The sequence below is a fragment of the Cavia porcellus genome, unplaced genomic scaffold, assembly GCF_034190915.1.
Source record: "Cavia porcellus strain 051 isolate PalLab524CR breed Dunkin Hartley unplaced genomic scaffold, mCavPor4.1 scaffold_18, whole genome shotgun sequence".
In the NCBI taxonomy this organism is placed as follows: Eukaryota; Metazoa; Chordata; class Mammalia; order Rodentia; family Caviidae; genus Cavia; species Cavia porcellus.
The window spans coordinates 50,078,376-50,102,709 of NW_026947501.1; the positions used below are offsets into that span (position 1 = coordinate 50,078,376).

At 49.2% G+C, this 24,334-nt stretch overlaps 1 protein-coding gene across 2 annotated transcripts in view; it reads left to right on the forward strand.

The window, feature by feature from the left end:
* Positions 1–24,334, forward strand: part of LOC100721808 (telomerase protein component 1-like) — a 47,819-nt gene that overhangs the window by 12,113 nt on the left and 11,372 nt on the right. For both annotated transcript variants that reach the window (XM_063229828.1, XM_013154519.3), the window contains exons 6-35: positions 632–784; positions 1,086–1,151; positions 2,183–2,289; positions 2,478–2,635; positions 6,554–6,663; positions 7,038–7,128; positions 7,353–7,533; positions 9,002–9,170; positions 9,674–9,832; positions 10,431–10,508; positions 11,451–11,578; positions 11,988–12,047; positions 12,796–12,954; positions 16,635–16,811; positions 17,044–17,164; positions 17,672–17,796; positions 18,055–18,168; positions 18,263–18,380; positions 18,496–18,690; positions 18,808–18,983; positions 19,060–19,216; positions 19,330–19,509; positions 19,899–19,991; positions 20,233–20,365; positions 20,522–20,672; positions 20,920–21,053; positions 21,411–21,499; positions 21,971–22,085; positions 22,516–22,756; positions 22,928–23,051. In XM_063229828.1, coding sequence (XP_063085898.1) covers positions 632–784; positions 1,086–1,151; positions 2,183–2,289; positions 2,478–2,635; positions 6,554–6,663; positions 7,038–7,128; positions 7,353–7,533; positions 9,002–9,170; positions 9,674–9,832; positions 10,431–10,508; positions 11,451–11,578; positions 11,988–12,047; positions 12,796–12,954; positions 16,635–16,811; positions 17,044–17,164; positions 17,672–17,796; positions 18,055–18,168; positions 18,263–18,380; positions 18,496–18,690; positions 18,808–18,983; positions 19,060–19,216; positions 19,330–19,509; positions 19,899–19,991; positions 20,233–20,365; positions 20,522–20,672; positions 20,920–21,053; positions 21,411–21,499; positions 21,971–22,085; positions 22,516–22,756; positions 22,928–23,051 — 4,062 coding nt within the window. The remainder of the gene's footprint in view (positions 1–631; positions 785–1,085; positions 1,152–2,182; positions 2,290–2,477; positions 2,636–6,553; positions 6,664–7,037; positions 7,129–7,352; positions 7,534–9,001; positions 9,171–9,673; positions 9,833–10,430; positions 10,509–11,450; positions 11,579–11,987; positions 12,048–12,795; positions 12,955–16,634; positions 16,812–17,043; positions 17,165–17,671; positions 17,797–18,054; positions 18,169–18,262; positions 18,381–18,495; positions 18,691–18,807; positions 18,984–19,059; positions 19,217–19,329; positions 19,510–19,898; positions 19,992–20,232; positions 20,366–20,521; positions 20,673–20,919; positions 21,054–21,410; positions 21,500–21,970; positions 22,086–22,515; positions 22,757–22,927; positions 23,052–24,334) is intronic.

Below are 24,334 nucleotides of genomic sequence, written 5' to 3' on the forward strand. Positions count from 1 at the left end.
CTTCATGCCCACTGGTGACTGCCTTCTCCTTGGAAAGAACTTTTCTCTGGGGACACTCCTGCTGGCTGCCTCTTGGGGTTCACTAGCTGTCTCCTCCTCGCGAACCCAAGGCCTTTGCACTGAGCTATACCTTTCAATTTTTATTTTGAGATAGGGCCTTTCAAAATTCCTTAGTTGCCCAGACTGATTTTGAACTTGTGGTTTTCCTGCCTCAGCTTCCTAGAGTGCTGAAATTACAGGTGTGTGCCTGCATGCCTGGGTTATCACCAGGACTTCTTAAATTTAAATTTAATTTTGTGATCAGGTCTAACAACATTGTCCAAGATGAACTTGAGCTTGTGATCTTCCTGCTTTAGCCTCCCAAAGTGCTGAGATTATAGGTGTGCTACCAGACCTGACCAGAAATTGTGATTTTAGATGTGGAGATTAGGAGCTTGTTCCCTTTCTATAGTTTTAAGTAGCCCCAGGCTGTTGTTTTGTTTTTAGGATTTCACTGGATCTCACTTCTGATGCTCTCTCTCTCTCTCTCTCTCTCTGTCTCTCTCTCTCTCTCCTCCCCTCTTCTTCTTCCTCTCCCTCTCTCTCTCCTCTCCCCCACCTTGATCTCTGTCTCTGTCTCTCTCTCTGACAGGAATTGCAGAAAGAAAAGGGCAGTAAGCTGGTGCCGCTGCCTGCCTGCCTCCGGGCCGCTATGACTGACAAGTTTGCTCAGTTCAGTGAGCACCAACTGGCCACGTACAGTCGGCAGGAGCACCGTGCCAGGAGTCGCCCCCGCCGACCACCAGTCAGTCCCTGCCTCATCCCTGCTCACGCATGGCCCAGGCCCCTCCTCTGGGAAGGGAACAAAAGAGGAGCACAATAGTGCCGGGGTTTCTCCATTAAGCATTGGATGTATTCCTCAGGCAGGAGCCAGGGGACAGGTCCAAGAGTGCTGGGAAGGGCGTGGGGCTGAAGGAGCCATGCAGGCTTCTCTGCTTTTCTGGCTGCCTTCCTATCAGAGATGGGCCTTGAGGGATATTGCAAGGGTTTGCCCCCAGGGACAGACTCCATTTCCCTGTGTGACACTGCTTCTCCTGTCCCCACAGCACCCTTCTTTTTCTACAACACGTTGTCCAACCTTCCTGTGGCATATTCTAAGAGTACAGGACAAGGTGAGTCCCTTGCCCCGGCGCTGCATAGGTACAGGTTCAGTGTCATGTTTGGTAGGGTATAAAATATCTTTCTTCCCTAGCACATTTTAGAAGCAAATAAAATCTCTTTACTATTAAGGCAAATAAGACTTTGTCTAGCAGTTAAGAGCATAGAATCTAGGGGCTGGGGATTTAGCTCAGCGGCATAAGCGCCTGCCTTGCAAGCAGTCAGTGGTGAGTTTGATCCCTGGTACCGATAAAAAGGAAAAAGACAAAAAAAAAGAGCATAGAATCTAGATGCACATAATCTGGGTTTGACTCTCCATGGCTGGCCTTGTGCCCTTGGTCAAATGATTGAACATCTGTTGCTCAAATTTCCTTCTATGTAAAATGAGGAAAATATCAGAATCTCAGTTGTTGGGTTGTGAAGATTAAATCAAGCAGTTAAGGTATTTCTATTAATATATGGCATTTAAAAAGTGTAAGCTATTATTTTTACTAAAATATAGTTGTTTTAAAATGAATATTAGTATTACAGGGGAAAAACTCATTTTCAGTTGTTCAGCTGGTCTCTTCTCCTTTTCCTATTAATAAAGCCCAAAACTGGCTCTCCCATCATAGAAAACTCTCGGCCTTTTGGCCTTCACAGCATGCACTGTGCTGCTGCCTCAGTCTATCTGACCAGGGTCTCAGGGGTAAGAGCTCTCTTCCCTTTATGCGTGCTAGGCAAGTCGTTTACTGCTGCGCTGGCCGCCAGGCTTCCTCTTTTCTTTTGAGGCAGAGTCTAACCGTGTTGCCCAGGTTGGCCTCCAAATCTTGGGGTCCAGCAGTGCTCTTGCTGCAGCCTCCTGAGAGGCAAGGACGCAGCTGTGCCACTGCCTCCGCCTGTGGCTGCTGTCTTTCTTGTCAGGGGAGCTCTTGTTGCTGGGGATTTTTACCTTCTCTCACAGTCTGATTTGGGGAAGGGGATGACGTGATAGGTGTAGGGTGGTCCAGGTTCTGCTTTCTGCAGAAGCTCTGTGATCCTGTTGAGACTTGGGCTATTTCCACAGTTTGAGACGGAACAAAGGAATCTGTCACGGTTCACCCTGAAGAAGCTGGTCCAGCGGCTGCATATCCACGAGCCTGCGCAGCACGTCCAGGCCCTGCTGGGCTGCAGGTGAGCAGGTCCACTGTGCGCCTGCATTCCCCTGAGCTGTAGCTCCTCAGTGTGGTCCCTGTCCTGGTCGTGCTCAACCGGGAGTCGGGCAGACGGACTGCACACGTGACTCCAGCCAGCGTTGGCCTGTTCAACCTCCCTTTTCTGTTTTCTGCTTTAAATGATGCACTGCCCTCCCTCTGCCCCAGGTACCCCTCCAGCCTCCAGCTCTTTTCTCGGAGTCGCCTCCCTGGGCCCTGGGACCCCAGCAGAGCTGGGAAACGCATGAAGCTGCTGAGACCCGAGACCTGGGACCGGGCGCTGAGCCTTCAGGGGAACAGAGCTGCTGTCTGGGAGGAGCTCATCGGTGAGGTTACCTTGACCTTAGCGGTCCTTTCCTCCTGCTCCATTCGCACCTCCACCCTGGAGACCCCAGTATTTATCTCTGTGGAGTAATGCAATTGCTCTCTTGGCTGGTAACTGTGCCACTGACAGTGATTAGATACCTACGGTCTATAGTTTGCCTCACAGAGTGCCAGTGGTGCCCACTCCGAGTAGTGCTTGCATCATAGGTGGTCATTATTCCAGTGAGGAAGGTGACACACAAGACTTTTCTACCTGTCACAAAAGCAGTAGCTCTGTACCTACTGCATGTAGCAATATCTGTCTTCCAGACAAGTTAGGCCTGGTTGTTGGTACATTAGAATCTCTCCAGAATCTTGAATTGAGGATGTGGAAGTTTTAGGGAAATAGATATATTACATGCAGGTAACACTTCCCCACAGGACACGTGAACATTATGTTCTACCCACAGGTACTAATAATAAAAATTTTGTTAAAGAAAAAAATGTGATCACACTGATTACAAACCAGTTCAATCAGGAGGATCAAGTTACTTTTATTGTTCTCTTTGTTTTTTTAATTTTAATTCTCATTGTTATTTGTCCCTTTGGGACTGGGAAGTGCTGTAACACTGAGCTACTTCTCCAGATCTTTGTATTTTATTTCAAGACTTGGACTTGCTACATTGTCCAGGTTGTTCTGAGACTTGTGATCTTCCTGCCCCGGCTCCTTAGTGTTGGGATGATAGGCATGTGCCTCCACTCAGCTGTTTATTTATGCTCCGTTTTTTCTGAGACAAGGTCTTGTGGTCTCACCCAGGCTGGCCTTGAACTGACCTCCCAACTGCGTATTCATTTTGACTGCAGACATTCTTTCTGGTTTCACATTGCTATGTCCTGCCTCCATTTTGTTTCCCTTTGCTTCTTCTTTCATCTCTACAAATGTAAAGTCAGTTGCTCTTTGTTGAAAAATGTGTACCTTTAACCCTTCTGAGTGGTTTTTATAGACTTGCTGTTTTACAGCGAGGGAAACCAAGAGGTCATTTGCCTTTTTCCTCTGTGCATGGCACAACCCGGACTCTGACACTGTGTGTGTCTCTCTCACTTCCTGGCTATCACTGGTGGTGTGTGTGTGAGAATACTGTTAGCTAGAGAGCACATACATGCACACACGCAGACATACACACACATACCTGGCAGTGGAAACGGGTTAGTTGCATGGAATAAATGGGCCTGTGTGACGGCTGGTGTCGCTGGGTGCTTGTGTGTGCACCAGAGTCACTTCTCCCTCTGGCACAGGAGTCACTGGCCCTGCAACTGTGAACTGTCTGGGCCGAGGGAAATGCCCCCAGTCTAACCCTGTGGTCTCCACCCAATTTGTTGTTTGTTTTTCATGGTCCTGGGGATTGAGCCCAGGGCCTTTTTGCCAAGATTCATCTCTGTCTGTTTTTATTTTTTATTTTGTGACAGCCTCTCACCAAGTTGCCAGGTTTCTTAGGCTGGGCTCAAGATTTTGATCCCTCTGCCTCAGCCTCCCAGAATGCTGAGGTTGCCCAGTTTGAACGTTTGATCCTCCTGCTTCAGCCTCCCAGAATGTTGGGATTTCAAGCATGTGCTACCATGCTCAGTTCATAGTTGTTGTTGTTTTTTTTAAATCTTGCTTGGACAAAATGAGTTTTGGAATACTTGAGAATATATATGTATGTGTTTTTAAAAGTTACAGTCTTGTACAAATAATTACAAACTTTAGGAATACATAAAATGTAAGTATAGCAATGTAAATCTAGCTATAAAGATAAATATAAATGAAGGACAACTTTGGTGCACATGTGTGTAAAGCCAGCACTCCAGAGGCTCAGGCAGAAAGACCACTGCACGTTTGAGTCCAGCCTGGGCTACACAGTGTACTCAAGACCAGTTTGAACTACATAGGAAGACCCTATCTCAGCCATTCAAGCAGTCAATCAGTAAACATATAAGAATGAAAGGCAGTACAAAAATTCATACGGGTAATTATAAAATACAATATAAATTTAGTTAAGTACACAGAACTCTTTCTGAAGATCATAGGTCTCATTAATAGTGAATACTTACAAAAAATTAATATTGGAGAGAATGAAATCAGTGAATGTCTCAATGTGGCTGACAGATGTCTAATTTCTAGCATCATGATATGCTGTTTGCTAGGGAAAGTGGTGCACACCTATCATCCCAGCACTTGTGTGGCTGAGGCAGGCCAATCACTGCAAGTTCAAGGCCAGCCTGAGCTATATAGCAAGACCCTGTTTCAAAAAAACAAAACAAATAAAAAGCACCACAAAAAAACCCCAAATATGATATTTGCTGACACTCGGAGCACACACCTATACCCCTAAAACCCAGGAGGCTCAGGCAGGAGGATCACCAGGAATCTAGGGCTAGGCTAAGCCGCATTAAAAACACCGCATCTTCAAAACAAAGTATCTATCTGTTCAGAAAAAGGGGAGTTAACAGGATATGCAGTCATTCTTTAGTTACTAAACATCATTTACAGTCTGTATGCAACTTAATTGTCCCATGGGGTTTGTAATGCTGTGGTGGTGTACAGCTGTGGTCCCAGCTATCCAGAGAGCAGAGCTGGTGGAGTGGCTTGAGCACTGGTGTTCGAGATTAGGCTGTGATAATCTGACACTAGCAAAATCCTGTCTCAAAAGAAGAAAGAAAAAAAAGAAAAGGTAGTTATAGTTATTTGGCTGGATTATAGGTCAGTGGTAAGAGTATGTACTTACCATGCATGAGGCCCTGGGGTCAGTCCCCATCAAAGAATTATGACTGGAGAAGGTCAGATGTTCTGGAAGTTGGAAAGCTTATAGCTACAATTGCAGTAAGATTTTCATGACCTTTAAAAATGGTACACCATTGCCAGGTGTGGAGGTGCATGCCTGTAATCCCAGCACTAGGGAGGATGAGGAAGGTGGTTCGTGAGTTGAAATGAGAAACTCTCCCCTAAAAATCCAAAATAAATAAAATGTAGTCAAGTGTGATGGTACATGACTGTAATCCCACATACTATGTGGGGAAAGCTCAGAATTTTACAAATTTGACCCTAGCCTAGGCAACTTGACCATTGAGACTGTGGTTCCAAAAACAAATAACAAAACAAAACAAATTATATAAATATGTATGTATGTGTATATATATATATATATATATATATATATATAATTTTTTTTTTTTTTTTGAGACAGGATCTTCCTATGTACCTCAGACAGGCCTTGGATTCACTGTGTACCCCAGGCTGGGCTTGAACTTGAGGCATTTATCTTGTCTCAGCCTCCTGAATGCTAGTACTATACGTGTGTGCCATCATGTAAGGTTGAAAAACAATTTTTTTAAAAAGGGCTTAGCCTGTAACTCAGTTGGAAAGTCCTGGGGTTAATCTCCAGTACTGCACCAATAAATAAATAAATAAATAAATAAAACATAGAAAGAAAGAAAAGCCTAAAATACAACTTGAGCAAAAACCATAAAAAAAATCAAAGAATTATTTGAAAGATGGAAGTATATTATTGTTATAAATAATACACTTCAAGTGTACACTGAAATACTAACTAAAGAACGTGCTGCAAAACGCAGAATTGATAAACAAATTTGCAAAAGGAAACTTTTAGCCATGTGGCGAGCTTGAAAACCATTGCTGTAAACGAGACAGCATGTGTTGCCAGTTGACTGACCTCAGGGACAGTGCCCCCATTACAGTGGCGTCTCCATTTACTGACCCAGCTGACCTGTGAGCAGTGCTGGGTAAATTTTGCTCCTCGCTTAAAGGCCATCCTGGTTTCATGATTGGCCATTTTGGGTTGAATGGATCTTACTGAGTCCCTCCTGCTGTCCATCTTGTGCTTTCCTCATACTTCTTGCCCTGGACACTGACCTCTCTCTCTTCCTGTGCCCACCTGCTGCAGACAGCGGGAAGCTTCCCTTCACGGCCATGCTGCGGAACCTGCGCAACCTGCTGCTGGTGGGAATCAGCGCTGCACACCACGAGCTCGTCCTCCAGCGGCTCCAGCACGCGGTATGCAGTGAACCCCCTGAGCGTGAGTCTGCTGCGAAGGAAGCGGGGCTGCTTCTGCTGCTTCCTTTCTGTTTTGAGGCAGGCTCTCACTGTGGGGCTCGGGCTGACTTTGAACAGGCCTCAGCCTCCCGAGGGCTGGGATTCCAGACACGCACCACCTCGCCTGCCTCAGTACTCCTCCTCTTTACCTCTTCTCTCCTGGCACACACCGAGTTTTCCTTCCTCCTTTATTCTGTGGATCTCCTCCATTCTACCACCGTAGTCCCCTTCCTTCCCTTCCCACAGACCTTACAGAGTAGTGAGCTTCTTGGTGCCGGGACCTGGTAGGACCATGTTCCCTGGCCCTGTGCTCATGACTCTCCCTTGGGCCACAGGAGTTGGTGATCCACAGTGGGGAGTTGCCCTTCAGATTCCTTAATGCCCATGATGCCATCGATGACCTCGAGGCCGAACTCAGCAATCAAGGTATTATCTCCCATGTTGCAACTTCCTCTGTCCCCTCCCGCTGTATAAGGGGGTGGCCGCCGCTGACCCATTATTGTTAGCCTCTTGCCTTGCAGATGCAGGGCACAGATTGGGCAGAGGCCAGACTCCTGTTGTCCCGCAGGGTCGGGCTCAGAACCCATCCCTGGTGGGCTGTGATGAGGGAGCAGAGGATGCCTGACTCGGTGTGTGTCTGTCACCCACAGCACTGCCCTTTCCTTCTAATACCGAGCTGCTGAGGCAGATAATGATTAGAAACTCAAAACGTTTCAAGAAGTACCCACGGAGCCTTTGCAAGATGAGTCGCCGGAAGCTTCGAACTACAATGATGGTCCCTGTGATATATGAGCAGCTCAAGCGGGAGAAGCTGAGAGTACAGAAGGCCAGGTGTGTGCATGTCATCCAGGGGTCACGCCTGCATAATAGGAGGTGTGCTGCTGGGGCTTGGGTGTTATCTGAGGACTCTAAACTATTTTTCTGTGAAGATCTGCCAGCCTTGAACTCTCTGTCTTGCTCAGGATGGCCTTGAATTCTTTGCAGTCCTCCTGCCTCAGCCTCTAGAGTGCTGAGATCACAAACATGGACTGCCATGCCCAGCTTTGTTGTTCCATTTCTTAAATCTCATTGAATCTTTCTTTTTGTATCTCTGAATTGCTGTGGAAACCAGGTTCAGGGGCTCCCCAAAATGTCACATGTCTGGGTTTATGTAATTCCTGATGGTGTCTTTCCCCTTGTTTTCTATTTGATTTGGAAACACCTCTTGATCTGTAATACATTGATTTATTCTCCTCTTTCTTCAGGAATTTCAAAAGCAATCTGGTATAGACTGATTGAGATCCTCAGACTCTGTGCCTCTTGATAAAATACAAGATCAGAGGCAAGAAGATCACAAGTTCAAAGATAGTCTGGCCAACTTAATGAGAGCTGGAGGTTTAGCTCAGTGGTGGAGCATTTGTCTGGCTAGCATGGCTGAATCTTTGCGTTCAATCCCAAATAGTAGAAGCCTAAAAGTATACATATAGATACAGATATAGACACAGAGGTAGATGTAGGTGTTGATGTAGATACAGATACACACACACGGATGTATGACAAAATATTAGATGGTCCCACCTGTACTGGTGCTAAGATTTTTGAATGCTTTTAGGAGGTTGACAGCCTCATCTCTTACTTTGGGTCATGGCTGATTTCTTGAGATCTTTTTTAAGCTGGTTGCTCTATTGGTAGCTGTGGAATGGCAGTTTACCATCATTCTCCCATAGTTCTCAGCGGGAAAGGCTAAAGGAGCTGTGGCTGTCCGCTAAAGAGTTTTAGTTACCTTGATAAAGTGATTGTATAGGGAAGGTGGAATGAAGGTTCTCCGCTTCTTACATCTTAATTCCAGTGACTACAGTAAGGAGTTAGTGTTTCTTTTATTTATTTACTTATTTTTACGATGTATGAGAAAGATTTATTAGAAGTATACACAGGACTCAAGACAGGAGAGTGGGTGCTCAAGAAAGGTGGCGGCAGTGTTTGTTCTTTAAAATACATTTGCAACCTATGTAGCCCTTCATCAGCCTTTAGGAAGTGAGCAAGGATTGGTGTGCTGAGTGTGACAGTTGATTTCCAGGGGTGATTTTCCCAGGGAGTCCCTCTCCTGCCTTGGAACTGTGTGGCAAGAGAGGATCCTGCAGCACAGAGCAACAGGAAGCTGCTGTGTGGAGCAGAGGGCCTGAGGAAGGACCAAGCCCTGCGTGAGGAAGGAACTGGGAAATGACTCAGTACTTGAGTAGCGAGTTCTGATCCCCTGTCTGCCTCTTCCTGGCAGGCAGAGAAGCCCTGAGTGCCATGTCTGCCTCTTTCTGCCCTACAGACAGTACCGTTGCGACCCTGAGCTGCTGGCCCGCTATCGACAGGCCCTGGAGGCAGCCGTGAACCTCTCTGTGAAGCACAACCTTCCGCTGCTGCCAGGCCGCACTCTCTTGGCCTACCTGACAGACGCGGCTGCAGACCACTTTTGTGCCAAGAGCAATGCACAAGGGGTAAAAAGGCAGAAACATCCTTCCAGGGGCTGGGAGGGTGCAGGGGAGCCTGAGAAAGACCTTGACCCCAGCCCTCATTTCCCACGGAGGCACACAGATTGAAATTGTAATGTGGATTGACTTCCAAGTATCAGCCTTAGCAGCCTGGGGAGAATTCCTAGGATTCCTCCTTTTGGGTTCCTGTTTTCGGCACTAACATTTCACCTTTTACTATTTAGTACTAAATTTCTGTTAGCAAAAATATCTCATTTTTATCTGACTGCATCCCAGTACTAATTTTGGAAAACATTCTGGCTTCTCCATGCTCCTCTCCCCAGTGGGGTTTTTTTTATTGTTTGTTTGTTTGGTTGATTTTTTGAGGTCTGCAAAAGCTGTCTGCTCCTAACTGCAGATTTTCTCCCTTTATCCCAAACCTGGGGAGGTGCTTGACCTCAGCTCTGGGTGGACAAGGGTGGATTTGAAATCTCGGAAATTTTATTTCACCGTGATGCTTATCCAACCAGCCCCCGCTGAACTATGTGCTGCTACTGCTGGGAATGATGGTGGCGCGGGCAGAGCAGGCTGAGATTGTGCTGTGTGGAAAAGGTGCACCGAAGATTGCTGAGCTGGCGGCTGGGGAAGGCATCCTGCAGATGGCTCTCAGACTCCAGGCCCAAGTCCAGGTCAGATACTTGTCCCCGCCACCTATAAACACATAGTTGGAGCAGGTCTGGGAGCATCCCAGGTAGTAATGGCATGAATGTGCAGAGTGTGGGAGATTCCCCAGACCATGACCTTTCTTATTTATTGTCAGTCTGTAACTCATTGCTGAGATAAAATATGTGAGGCAGGTCCCTGCATAAAGGAAACAGGTTTATTTCATGCACAGTTCTGGAAACACGAGGGCACGGCACAGGCATCAGCTTCATTCAGGTGAGGACCTCATAGTGTTTGGGGCACAGGGAAGGAAAAGAAAAGGCAAGCCAGGAAACAATTCCTGGGTCAGGCTTGGGCTTTGGAAACAGTTCTTTCGCGTAAGACCTTAGGGGTGTCATGAGAGCTGCTGAGTCCCTCCAAGCAGCTCTCCTGAGACCCTCCCACTAGGCCACACCTTTTCTACCAAAGTCAAGTGGAGCTTCCAGCCTCTTGGTACATACAGTGAGGATTAAACTTCTACCATGTGAACTCCTGTGGACACACAAAAACAGTCTGTGTGGGAACCTGAGCGTTTTTGTTTATCTCATGTGCAACCATCCCGTGACGTGAATCTCTTTCCTTCAGGAGTTGGAGGACGGGGATGAGCAGCCCATGTTTACTTTTGCTAAGTACCTGCTGTCTCTGGCTGCCCAAAGGGTCCCTGTGAGTACTGTTTGGCCCTGTGACTCTCTCCCCTTCTAACCCATTTTCCTCTACAGATGATGTGTCTCATTTTTGGAGCTCGGAGCTCATCATTCTGTTTGTGCAGCTTCTAAATCTGCTCCCTGAGGGATCCTGAAAGCTCCCCTGGGGTGGGGATTTAAGCACCAGCAGTTTGGGAAAGTCAGTCTTGCTTAACCATGCTTGCTGATTACTGTGGTGTGAATAGTCCTACCGTGGCCGATTTCAGTGACGTCACATCACTGAGCATAGAGTTGGGAAGAAATGCTCAGCCAGCGTACCACTGTTCCACAGTACTGGCAGGGGTATAATGAGGGTCAAGAAGAAAAATAGGAAAGTATAGCAAGATAATTAGGAGTGACAGATGTTGAGGATTTATTATTCACTTGATCAGTTGTAGTTGATTAACATGTTAGTGGTGGTAGGGATTGAACCCACGGTCTCATACATGAGAGGGCAGCGTTTCCCATCTGAGCTACCACCTGAGAGCCCTTCATTGGATTTTAAACTTATGCAATTCAGTGTATAAAAGGGGCACGTTGGCTCAGGCTGTGTGTCCGTGGCAGAGCATGTGCGTAACATTGGCAAGGCCTAGAGTTCAATGCTAGGCATAAATAAGTAAATAGACAAAGAAATGGCGATGTGCAAGAATCAGCCCACAGAATTCCTAAATACGTAACAGGTCTTGTTCAGTGAGTGAGCTGGGTGTTGCACACCACTACCCTCCCCAACCTGTACCGTGATGTCCAGATCGGAATGTAGTATGTTCCTTGAGGCTTCAGTATTCTCAGCAGACTCCTTCTCCCACTCCCGTCAGAGCTCTTCCAGTCCCCCATTCCTACAGAGCTCTTTTTGCACATCCTGAGCTCTTTGTGTCTCTTCTCCCCATGTTCCTGAACTCACCACTGGCTTTTTGTCTTACAGATGGATAGGGTCATCCTCTTTGGCCATACACGGTGTCTTCAGGTGCCACTTGTACCCGAACACATTATCTGGCAGCATGTGAATCCCAAATGTCTCTTTGCTACTGTCTTCTTAAAGAGAACGGATGGGTAAGGTGCCTGAGCTCCCTGCACAGTGTCAGAAGACAGTGACCCGTGTTTTTCCTCTTCCCCTGCTGTAGTTCAGGAAATCCCACTTCTCTGGCACCTCCTGTCTCTTTACCTTCTTAATTACAGTGCTTTTCAGATTCCAGACCTTTCCCTGAAGTCTGTATCCCCGTTCTTCAACCCTTTATGCTCCAACCCTAACTGTACCCCAGCACAAAGTCGTGTGCATGTGCGTGTGTATGTTTATGCAGTGCTGGGAATGGCACAAGCACACTAGGTGTGCGGTGTACCATGGAGCTACCTCTCAGCCACACAACCCCGGTAAAACTGCAGTCGTGAGCGTTGGGGCGTCAGTCTTGGGCACTGAGCGTGGTCACTGCTTCTGGTGCTCAGCAATGCTCTCTTTTCTCAGATTTACAAGTTGGCGTACCAACTGGGTGACGCTCTCAGGCTGCACAGACAGGATACTGAAGTAAGTACAAAACGGTCCCTGGAGGGAAGGGACAGCCTTCCTTGGAACGTCTGTGAGAGGTTATCGGTGCCCTCTACTCCGTTCACTCCTTTTTAGCAGCAAAGTAGCTTGTAGCCCTGTTTGGGTTAACTAGTCCTAGCAACAGCACAGCTCTACGGGGATGCAGGCACTTCCTGTCTTCCTGCTCACTTCTGCCTCATGGTTCAGGATAGCTGTTTCGGCTGCAGTCCTCTTTGTATCCATGCAAGTTTGTATTACGTGCAGGAGAAAAGAGGAACAGGGACGTGGGAGAGTCCAGTGTTAGTCTGAACCCACCGCTCTGCTCTGTCAGGTTCTCAGTGTGCTGGGGTGCCAGGGGTGCACCGCCTCACCTCCTAGCACTGTTCATCGCTTCCTCCCTGCCTTTTCCTGTGGATGCCACCTTGTGGCCTCAGCTCCCACTAGGAGACCTTAAGTCAGTTCACTCCCTTGGGGCTTTCTTGGCTGTTTTGAAGCAATACAGCCCAGCCTGAGGTGGTTTGCTCTCCACACGTAGCCCAGGGCAGATTTCCCTGCTCCAACAGGAATCTTCATGATTGCTGTATGCAGTCGGAGGTGGCAAAGCAGGATTTCTTTGCTTTCCCTCATTCCTATGGTTCTGTGGTGTCATTTATTTTAACTGTTACAGCTTTGCACTGCTTATGGCTTAACACCCTGTCCTTGGAAGACCTTTCTGATCCTAATTATCTCCTCTCATTTTTGTTCACAGGTTCCTTGCAGAATATGGGGACTCACGTCTTCTAGAACATGTGGGCCAGATGGACAGACTATTAAAGATACCACCACTCCAGGGAGAGACACAGGTCCCGACTCCCCGGCCACTGGAAGACGATGTTCCCAGCCCCTTGGCTCCTCTGTCACAGCATGGGTCAGTCTGTGTCTCCATGTCTGGAGAAACCCTCTGCCTGACCTGGTGTCCACTGAGACACCAGCATCCTAGTCCTCAAATGTGCCCACTCTTCTCAGGCAGGGGATCCTGTAGCACTGGGAAAGTCATGCTGAGAGCCCACAGCTTTCTCTGCTGGGGAAAAGATGGTGAACCTGCAAGGGAATCCGCAGGCACTGTGACCTTAGAGCCAGGGTTTAAGCAAAGCACTTAGGAACTCATCTTTTGGGTTTTTCATCCCATTTTTACCATTTTACCATGGTAGCTTGATCCTTGAGCCTTGCTTAAATGCTAAAAATTATACTTTCATTCATTCTCGAGAATTTGTACCTTTCCATGATACAGCTTGATTCTGTTTTATTCTCATTTTCCTACCCTCCCTGCAGCCCCTCTTCACCTCTTTAGAAAAGCTTTCTTTCCATTTTTCCTTGTTGGCTCATCATGTTTTCCATTCTCCTTCCCTTCCCTCTTCCCTAGTTGCCCTTCCCTTTCAGTGTGTTATTACTGATTTCACAGTGTCTGTTATGCATGTTGATTTCCATTTATATTTTTGGCGTCTCACACAAGAGAAACAATGCAATATTTATACTTGTGTGTCTGATTTATTTCCCTTAAGGGACTGGCTTTACCTTTGCCTCCGTTTTGCTAGAAATGTCTCAAGCTTATCCTTCTTTATGGCAGAGTAGTGCCCCATTGTGTTAGAAAACAACCCAAATCTTCTTTATCCCTTCATCAGTTGATGAGCATTCGGCCTTTTTCTGAGATTTAGTTCTTAGAAACTGTGCTGATGTAAACACGGTTATCCATATTTTGCTGTGCTGTGATGTTTTTAGTTCTTCTGGGAAGATCCCAGCGGAATAGCTGTGTCCAGTACAAGCTCTAGTCCTCGTGTTTTGAAGAATCTCCATGCTGATTGCCGCAGTTACTGCACTGGGCTGGACTCCCACCAATAGTGGAGAAGGGTTCCTTTTTCCCCGTAATCCTACCATGTGTTATTGACTTCTTAATAATAACCATTGTTGCTGAGGTGTGATAGAATCTCAGCATTGTTTTAATTTGCATTTCTCGAATCACCAATGATTTTGAATATTTTTTTCATATATTTCTTTGCCATATCTGCTTCTTCATCTAAAAGTCATCTACCCATTTCAGACACTCGTTTTTGGCCTGGGTCTTTATATTTGAGGTCTGATTTTTTGAGTTCTTTCTGTATTGTAGACAGCAGTCTTTTATCTGAGAAACAACTGAAAAAACACGTTTCCCCACACTGTGGGTTGTGTCTCTAGTCTATTGGTTTCTCTTGCTGTGCAAAAGCATTTTAATTAGATGAGATCCCAGTTATTGATTCTTTGTGATATGTATCCCTCAATTGGGTTTTTATTCATAAAGTCTTTGCCTAGATCAGTGTCTTCAACAGTTCTACCTATTCTCTCTTCCAACAGAGTTAATCTTTCTGTATTAATATTTAGATCTTTGATCCATTTCAATTTTAGTTCAGTGCATGGTGGGTGACATGGCTACCGTTGTGGTCTTGGCATTGGCTTTGGTAAAGCCCGTTTGTCCAGCCCCATTTATTAAAGAGGCTCTCTTTCTTCCAATAAATGTGTTTAGCAGATTTCTGAATGATACGACTCAGTAGATCTGGAGTTGCTTCTGAATCTTCTAATCGGTTCCATTGATCCACTGATCCCTGGGACTTGTGTTTTTTCCCCAGTACCGTGCTATTTGTTTGTTTTTGTTTATTTTTGTTTTTGTTTTTGTAAATTCAGTTTTATTGAATTCATTCAGACACATTCACTGTGCATCTTTTATCCTAGGTTCTTTTAATATGGTGTATTACATTTCATGATTTGCATATTTTAAACCATCCCTGCATCCATGGGGTGAATTCAGCTTGGTCATGGTATATGATCTTTTCGGTGATTTGCTACATTCTCCTTGCTAGTATCTTATTGAAGAGTTTTGAGTCTATGGTCACGTTTGAGCTTATAATTCATTTTCTTCTTGTGGTCCTTCTCTGGTTTTGATACCAGGGCAATGCTTCCAGGAATGAAGCTAGGAGCGCTGATTCTTTTTCAGTGTCATGAAAGACTGTGACAAGTATTGGCACTGGGTCTTCTTTAATTACTTGCAGAATTCAGCAGTGAATCAGTCAGGGCCTGGGCTTAGCTTTGTTGGCAGGTTTTAATTATACTTTCAAGTTCACTGAGTGAGATTAGTATATTTAGAATTTTTATATCTTCTTGATTCAGCTTTGGGAATACCTGTCTATCCAGGAATCTGTGTGTGTTTCTTTTGTGTTGTCTATCTTCTTAGAATTCAATTTCTCTTTAAAAAAAGAAGAAAGAAAAGAAAAACAAACAACCAAAAAATAAAAAAATTCAAGTTCTCAAGGTAGGTATAGGTGATCATCTAGATTTCAGAAGGATCTGTTGCCATCCCTCCTTTTGCATTCCTAATTGCATGAGTTTCAGATATTTCTTTTCTTTTATTGATACATTACTAAGAGTTTGTAGGTTTTATTTAATCTTTCCAAGAGTCAACTCTTTGAGTCATAGTTTGTATTATTTTCTTAGTCTCCATTATATTAACTGATAATCTAATCTTAAATCCTCCTGCTATGAGCTTTAGCTTGCCTTGTTCTTTTTCTAGAATTTACTTTTCTTTGTTTCTTTTTTTTTAACTTTTTAAAATTTTAGAGATAGTAAAATACAACAAAATAAGACAGAACAATGTCAGTCAAGACAATGCAGCAAAACTGAAGCAGAACTTCAGAGCGGACACCTGGAAAGCAGTACTAGCTGACATAGTATATCTTGTTATCTTCACAATAGTTGTCCATTCCATGAGATTCCAAGCAGAATATTGAATAAAGCAAAGCAATCAGAACAAAGCAAAACAGTGAAAACAATATTGAACTTCAAAGACTAGGAAATCCCCCATATTTGCTATATTGCATACAGTCATCCTCCCAAGAGATGCTCAGACTGCTGGCCCAGGCCTGCAAAATCGACCAAACAATGCAAGCATTTAGTTGCTTTATGTACCTGAGTTGCCATCAACTCTGGCTGTGCTCTGAACCAGCAGGTTGCTAAGAGGTGGGATGTTTTGATTCTCAGGCGACTCACGGGAGGTGCTCATTTTTCTCTTCCTGGAGCAAAGCTTACCAGGAAGACTGCATAGTTGATTTCTAGCTTGGTCCTAGGTCCCAGCATGGTGGGTTCTCAGGAGATGCTGGCTTCTCGCTACATGGCAGCTTTTCTTTGTTTTTTTTTATTTTTCTCCTTTTTTTTTAAGATAGAGTTTTTCTAAATTGTTCAACCTGACTTTAGGCTCCCAATCCTCCTGCCTCAGTCTCCTCAGTGGCAGCATTACAGGCTGCATCACCAAGGCTGGCAGAACTATAGTCACTTGAGAGGTAGGCTGGGGACAGTGAGCGTGTGTGGCTTACGGGGCTGTGAAGAACTAATCCAGGAATGGCAATGACTGGCTGAAAAAGGAGGGGTGCAGGAGAGATGGCCACTGGGGCTTAGACTCCAGGGCTGTGCATCTGAGGCCACAGCAGTGTGTTCCACAGAGGTTCCCACTGCACCCTCTGCTGTGTCTGTGAGTTTAAACGGGACCCAACCTGTGGGCTGTCCTCGCCCTCTGCTTGCCCACAGCTGGCGCAGCATCCGGCTGTTCATTTCCTCCACCTTCCGGGACATGCACGGGGAGCGGGACCTGCTGCTGAGGACTGTGTTGCCAGCACTGCAGGCCCGAGCCGCCTCCCACCGCATCAGCCTTCATGGCATCGACCTGCACTGGGGCGTCACCGAGGAGGACACCTGGAGGAACAGGTATGGACGGGGGTGTGGGTCAGGGAGGAGGATTGCAGAGATGGAGCCCAGGTAGGCAGGGTGAGGACTGCAGGACCAGAGGAGGGTCGGGCAGGGACTTCTCCCTTGGTGTGACCATGAGCAGCCTTCGTTCCCTTGCTGTGTGCCAGGGTCCTGTCCCCCTGGTTCTATGTCTATGTTCCCTGGCCTGGAGGCCCTGTGACTCTATGTGTCCCTGTCACCATCCCAACAGACAGCTGGAAGTGTGCCTCGGGGAGGTGGAGAAGTCACAGCTGTTCGTGGGGATTCTGGGCTCCTGCTATGGCTACGTCCCCCCCAGCTACAGCCTTCCCGACCACCCTCATTTCCGCTGGGTAAGGCAGCCAAGCTTGGAGGAGGGTGGGGAGCACCAGGGGAGGGGAGGCCACAGTGTGTCAGCAGCCTGGGACTCTCACAGGCCTCTCCTCAAGACGTGCAGTGAATGCAGGCAAAGGATTCTGCGAGTGACCGAGGTTTCCATGAGGAGAGACCTTGAGTTTAGGTCTGCAGAGGTCTTGGCCTCAGGCGGTCTGAGTTCTAATCTCCCTCCTACTGTGTGTAAGTGTTGTGGGAAGCAGCTTCCCAAAACCTACCCCGTTTCCTCACACAGTAAAGAGAAGGAAGAACTTCTATTTTCAGGGTCCTGATAAAAATTAAACTCTGCAAGATTCACAGAATATGTCAAGAATTTAAGTAGTGTTAGCTGTTAGCGCTACTTCAGAGTTTGCCTTGGAAGGAGGGAAGAATTCTGCCGAGATGATGCAGGGGGAGCCTCGGCAGTCTAGAAGGGAGGAGCGGTGGGCCTGGCAGTGAAGCTGCCCGTCTCTGCCCTTTCCCTGCAGGCCCGGCAGTACCCGCCAGGCCGCTCCGTGACAGAGATGGAGGTGATGCAGTTCCTGAACCGGGGTCAAGGCCTGCAGCCCTGCGCCCAGGCCCTCATCTACCTCCGGGACTCCAGTTTCCTCAGGTGCCTCCCACTGCCCCCAGGGCCCGGGCTCCTCCCCACCAGGCCAGGCAGGCTCAGGTGTGGCATGGGCATGGGCGAGGTGAGCTAACAGCTCTGAGAGAGAAGCAGGACACAGGGCCCCTGCCTCTACAGCATTCACCAGGCCAGGGGCTGAAGTCCGTCCCTCCTTGGGTCTCAGGAAGTCAGAGCCCTATCTGATGGTGGGTGGAGGGAGGCTGTGGTCTGATTCTAGCTCATTCTTGAGTGTCTGGTGGTCAGGTCTGTGCCCGAGACCTGGAGACCTGACTTCACCTCTGAGTCTGAAGAGGCCGCCCAGCGGATATCAGCACTGAAGAGTTACCTCAGCACACAAAAAGGGACCACCTGTCGCAGGTGAGCTGGGGGAGGCTGGCAGCTCTGGGTACAGCGGGCTCTGGCATGGGGAGCCTGACCCGCTCTGACTGGGGCATGCTTGCTTTGCCTATAGATACTCCTGTGAATGGCAGGGCATAGCCGCTGGCCGGCCCTGCACCGGAGGACTAGAGGAGTTTGGGCAGCTGGTTCTCCAGGATGTGTGGGGTATGATCCAGAAACTCTACCTACAGGTGAGCGGAATTCCTAATGGCCACAGGAGCGGAGAAGGGAAGTGGAGATTCCTGGGTGGGGATACTGCAAGCAGAGCAAGGAAACCTAAGTGTCCCCTGCCCCGTGTGCCCTCAGCCTGAGGCCGAGCAGCAGCTGCCAGTGTCCATCCCAGATGATGACTTGGTGCAAGCCACCTTTCAGGAGCTGCAGAGTGCACCAAGCCCTGTCCGGCCAAAGCTGCTTCAGGACACAGTGAGGCAGCTCCTGCTGCCCCGTGGAAAGCTGACCGTTGTGACTGGGCAATCAGGACAGGGCAAGACCACCTTCCTGGTAGGAGTCCCAGGGGCCTCCGCACTAGAGTGCGGGTGATGAGAGGTAGCTGGGGGTGGTGACAAGACTTGTGCAGGTAACAGAGTATGACCATGTTTTTGTTCCTGTCCTATGCAGGCATCCCTCGTGTCTGCCCTGAGGGCTCCTGATGGGGCTGAGGTGGCACCCACAGTCTTCTTCCACTTCTCCGGGGCCCGCCCCGACCAGACTCTTGCCCTCACCCTGCTCTGGCGCCTGTGTACCCATCTGCAGAGAAAACTGCGCAAAGCCAGCACCCTCCCCAGCTCCTATCGGTGCGTGTGTCCCCGTCCTCAGCTGCAGTGGCTGCAGCTCTCCATCCCCCTGACCCCAGCTGCCTTCCCCACACAGGGGCCTGGTGTGGGAGCTCCAGCATAGGCTGCTGCCCACATGCACTAAGACCCTGCAGCCAGGCCAGACCCTGGTCCTGATCGTGGATGGGGCTGACAAGTTGGTGAACCAGAATGGGCAGCTGATGTCAGAATGGATCCCAAAGTCCCTTCCCCGGGTGAGTGTGAGAAGGAAGTTGGGGCAGGAGGGATGCTCTTGGGAGGAGAGGCCTCTCTAACATGGTTTCTTCCCTTTACCCCTGCCTTCTGTGCCCTGACCCCCAAATCACAGTGGGTACACCTGGTGCTGAGTGTGTCTAGTGACTCCGACCTTGCGGAGATCCTTAAGCAGAGCCAAGGTGCACAGGTGGTAGCCCTGAGGCCCCTGGAACCATCTGCCCAGGCCCAGCTGGTGCGGGAGGAGCTAGCACTCTATGGGAAGAGGCTGGAGGAGTCGCCTTTCAACAACCAGGTTGGACCTGAGCCAGGGCCGCTGGGTCAGTGGGGTGGCTGTGGGAGCTGGGAGCCCTTGTGGTTCTGAGGCTGTCCTCTGCCCTGCGGGCTGCTTTGTTATCTGAAGCACTTTTGACTGGGGAAGTTGTTAATAAGGATGTCTGGACAGGACCCAAGGGGAGTGCGTGTCAGCAAAATGCTTGCTGTGGCGCAGGCTGGACCAGGCCTTTGTCCTGACAGAGGTGCTGGCTGGGAGGTGGGAGGGACGCTGTACCCCGAGTGCTGCCAAGGGCTGTCCCTGATGGGACTCTCAGAGAAGGAGCCCCTCGCAGTAAGCCTGGTGACAGGGTCAGAGCAGGCTGTGGCAGGCTCGCCAGGCCTCACACTGTGTCCTGTGCATCTCACCAGATGCAACTGCTGCTAGTGAAGCAGGCATCAGACCTGCCTCTCTATCTGCGCCTGGTCACCGATCACCTGAGGCTCTTCACCTTCGACGAGCAGGTTGGTTGCTCCTCATCTGCCAAGTCCTAACCTGCTTCCCGTTCTCCAGCCAGCTTCTGAGGCTCCCTGCCTCATGCCCATGTGTCATCTTTGCCATCTGTAATGACACCTTTCCCAGCCGTGTGTTCCCTTACCCTTGCTTCCTCCACCTGTCTCCCTCCCTCTCTGAGCCTCCTGCCCGCTTTACTCCCCAAGCCCTGTCCCCATACCACCATGAAATCTGGGCCCCTTCCTCTCCCAGGTGTCTGAGAGACTTCGCTCCCTGCCCTCCACTGTGCCCCTGCTGCTGGAGCACATCCTGAGCACCCTGGAGCAGGAGCACGGCCACGATGTCCTTCCCCAAGTCTTGGCCTCCCTTGAAGTCACACGCAGTGGTCAGTGATTGGGGCGGGATGGGAGACTGAGGTCCTCAGAGCTTGTGTGCCTTGATTCAGGTGGGAGCTCCCCACGCAGGGCAAGGCAGGACCATGTGTCTCGGTGTGGGTCTTCTGTGTGTTTTCTGTTGGCCCTCAGATACCTTGGGTTCTTAGGTCTGACTGTGGAGCAGCTGCATGCAGTGCTCAGTGCGTGGCAGATTCTGCCCAAGGGAACCAAGAGCTGGGAAGAAGCGGTGGCTGCTGGGAACACTGGAGAGCCGTACCCCATGGGCCCATTCGCCTACCTCATGCAGAGCCTGCGCAGGTACAGGTGTCCCAGCCCGGCTCCCACTCCCCACTGCACTGCACCTGTCCATCTTTGAGCCAGGACTCTGTCTTCATCTCCCCTTCTTTGGGGCAGCACTAACAATTGCCTCGCAGGCTTTGCGTCAGATGCAAGTCTAACCCTAACCCCCTGTGAGGTGGGAAGGAGGCCAACCCTGACCCAGGGTGCTTCCTGACAGCCTCCTTCTTCCCCTCCCTGATCCTCTGCCCAATTCACATGGGTGCAGTTTGCTAGGGGAGGGCCCTCTGGAGCGCCCTGGTGCCCGCCTCCACCTCCCAGATGGGCCCCTGAGGACAGCAGCCAGACATCGATACGGGAAATGGCAAGAGTTTGAGAACACAGCCCATGTCCTTATTGCAGGTGAGCACAGCCCCAGGCAGCTGGGCACTAGGTCTGGGACCTGCATCAAAAGGCCAGGACCACTCAAGGGTGCCTCTGTCAGCTGACCCCAATTATTGGCATAGCAGTGGGTGGATGCCCCTGCTGTAGCTGGAGGGAAGTGACCTTCAGGACGCTGCAGGGCTGAGGCCTTCTCAATACCTAGTTCTGGAGGAGTGTGTGTTTGTTGTTTGGAGACAGGGTCTTGCCATGTAGCTCAGGCTGGCCTTGAAGTCACTGTGTAGCCCAGGCCACCCCAAACGTGTGGTGTGTCTCAGCCATGGAGGGCTGGCATTACGGGTGTGTGCCACTATGCGTGGCACTGTTCTGTTCTTACAGCTCTGCTGTGGAAGACCTGTGACCCTGACGCTTCGGGCCTGTTCCACCATTGTCCTCCAGAGGCTCTGGGAGACCTGCCCTACCACCTGGTCAGTCCGCAGATCCCACAGGAATCTTTCCCAAACACCTTCCGTGGCCATTCTTACTTGTTTGGTTTTGCGATTCTAGGGAGTTAGTGCAGGCCTGCACTGAGGTGCACACACAGCCCTTGATTTCTCTTTGAGACTGTCTCACTGAGCCTCACAGTGACCAGGCTGGGTTCTAGCTTGCCATCCTCGCCTCAGCCTCCGGAAGTGCTGGAGTTGGAAGTGTGTGCCACTACACCTGGTTTCTAGGGCAGATCTGCAGCCCACTACTGCTGTGCCCACTGCCATTTACCTCCTTCCCAAAGTCCCTTCACCTTTTCCCTTTCGGTTTCCCAGTCCTGCTTGAGGTCTTCTGTGCTGTAAGTGGGTGTGGGTCCTGACCACAGACACACGGTCTGGGAGTAGAGGGTGCCCCTCCCTTCCCCTCCTCACCACCTCTTCCCATGGCTAACGGGTCCAACCCGACCTCCCCAGCTCCAGAGCAAGCACCGTGGCCCCCTGGCAAAGTTCCTCACCAGTCTGCACGTGGTGGCCGCACACCTGGACTTGGGTCTGTTCCCCCGGCTCCTGGAGGTGCACGCCCTCTATGGTGAGAGGAGTCCCTGCCTGGCTTCTTCTCTGAGTGTGCTTAGGGGAGCCCTGCTGAGGGGGAGAAGGAATGGGAAAACCAGCCAGATTTCTCCCTCAAATTGAACATGCCAGGAGGATGAGCTTTTGATTCTTCAGAGGCCTCTGGCTTAGACCTTTTCCATCAGAAGTTCTCAGACTTTATTTAGGGGGCAGAAAATCACCAAGGAAACCACCTAGTGTTCAAATTGCAGATATGAGAGCCCCAGACTTTGCTTCTCTAGGTCAGCAGTGGGTCCCAAAGCTTCGTGCTACTTTGCACAAGGGTTTCTGATGTGGGACCAGACGACCACACTCAGAGGCTGTTTTAGAATAGTGAGATGATTTTATGTGGTGCTCTGGGTAATAGGATCTGCCTGTCTCCCAGTGACTGTGTCTTTCTCTTTTCCTAGCTTCTTTAGTCCCTGAGGAGGAACCAAAGCTCCCTGAGGCTGATGTGGCAGCCTTCCACACCTTCCTGAGGCAGCAGGCCCCAGTCCTCAGTCGCTACCCCCGACTCCTGCGCCAGCAGGCAGCCAACCAGCCTGCAGACTCGCCGGTATGCTGCCAGGCCCCGCTGCTCTCCCAGCGAGGGCACCTCCAGGGCATGCTGCGATGGCTCAATAAACCCCAGAGTGCGCGGGGTCAACAGAGGTGAGGCCTGTGACTGCAGTCCCTGGAAACCACAGGACTGCTGCAGTCTTTCTGAACCCAAAAAGAAAGGACAGACCAAATCACAGTGGAATGGAGGATTCTGACTGAGAGGGACCAAAGTCAATTTCCAGACTCTCCTTAAGTGCCTCTCTTTTCCTGCTCTTCCTCTAGGTCCAGCATGTCTCTAGCTAGTTCCTCATCCCCCACTGCTGTGGCCTTTTCTATTAATGAACAAAGAGCAGCTGTGGGAACTGCCAATGGGACGGTTTATCTTTTGGACCTGAGAACCTGGCAGGTAAAACACTTGCGATGGGGCAGAACTTACCCCACAAAACGCTCAGCCCCTCACAGCTGGGCACACGCTCTCATCTCCCTGGTATATTCAGCAACTTTACCCCTTTCACTTTAGATCCAAGGCCTCAGTCCTAAAAGCAAATCACACAGCTGGGTACCCAATTCGAGCACTCGATAAAGCTGAGGCAAGTGAACCAAAACTTCCTAGACTGTATAGTTTGGCAATGTACTGAAATCTCTCAGTAATAAAATGATAAACAAGAATGAAAAGGCCTGGGCATGTAGCTCAGTACAAAGGCTTTAGGTTCAATTCCTAGTACTGACAAAAAAGAAAAAGTAAAGAAAAATCCATCCAGCCAATATTGGGTACCCAGAGCCTATTCCATGCCCTTGTCTTAGTTACTTTTCTCTCATTGCTGAGACAAAATACTCGGCACCCAAAGATAACCAAAAGGTTTATTTGGCTCACGGTTTTTGGAGGTTTTAGTCCATCATCCAGTGGTTCCAAGGCAGAGGGGCTTACAGTAGCCAAGCAAACATTCCTGCTGCCCGAAGACACCAACAGCAACCAAGGAAGGAGAGAAGAGCAGGCTCTTCGTGTCCCTTGTGCTGTATGTGGACTGCTACCTACGGCAAGGGTAGCAGTCAACCCTTCATCCCAGCCTGGACCATGAATCAGTCACACCCTCTAGATTCAGCTGCCTCTGAAAAGTCTGTCCCCCAGGACCTATGAGGCTTTGGGGAACATTCAGACACAACCCTCACAGTGCTGTACATGACAAGAAACACAGTGGTCAGTGTGTCTCTGCCCATTCCAAACTCAAAAAGGTGGTGGGACATAAAGGTAAGACAGGAAACTAAACCCACACAGCTGCCATCACTGAGAGCAGGTAGTCAAGTGGAAAGCGGAAGGCCCAGGGTGGAGGAAGAAAGGCCTCTGATTGAGTGAGGAGCCAGAGCCAAGCCCTAGTACAGCGTCCTCTGGGCATTGCCAGGAAGGACTGCACCAGAGGTTGTTGGGAGAGCAGTGGTAGATTAGGTGCGGGTGGGGACTCATGCCAGAGCCTCTCCTTTCTCCTCACCCCGATTACCTGACTCCAGGATCTATACATATATGCATTCATGGGAGCCCAAACCACAAGAGCCCTGAAAATCCACAAGTGAGGAATAGGTGTGGGGTTTGGGTGTAGGGGAAGAGTCAGACTCACCTGGATTGGGAGTTCCACTTCAAGATGGCACCGGGCTGGGAATGTGAGAGCTGGGCCTCAAGTCCTTCTTGCCATG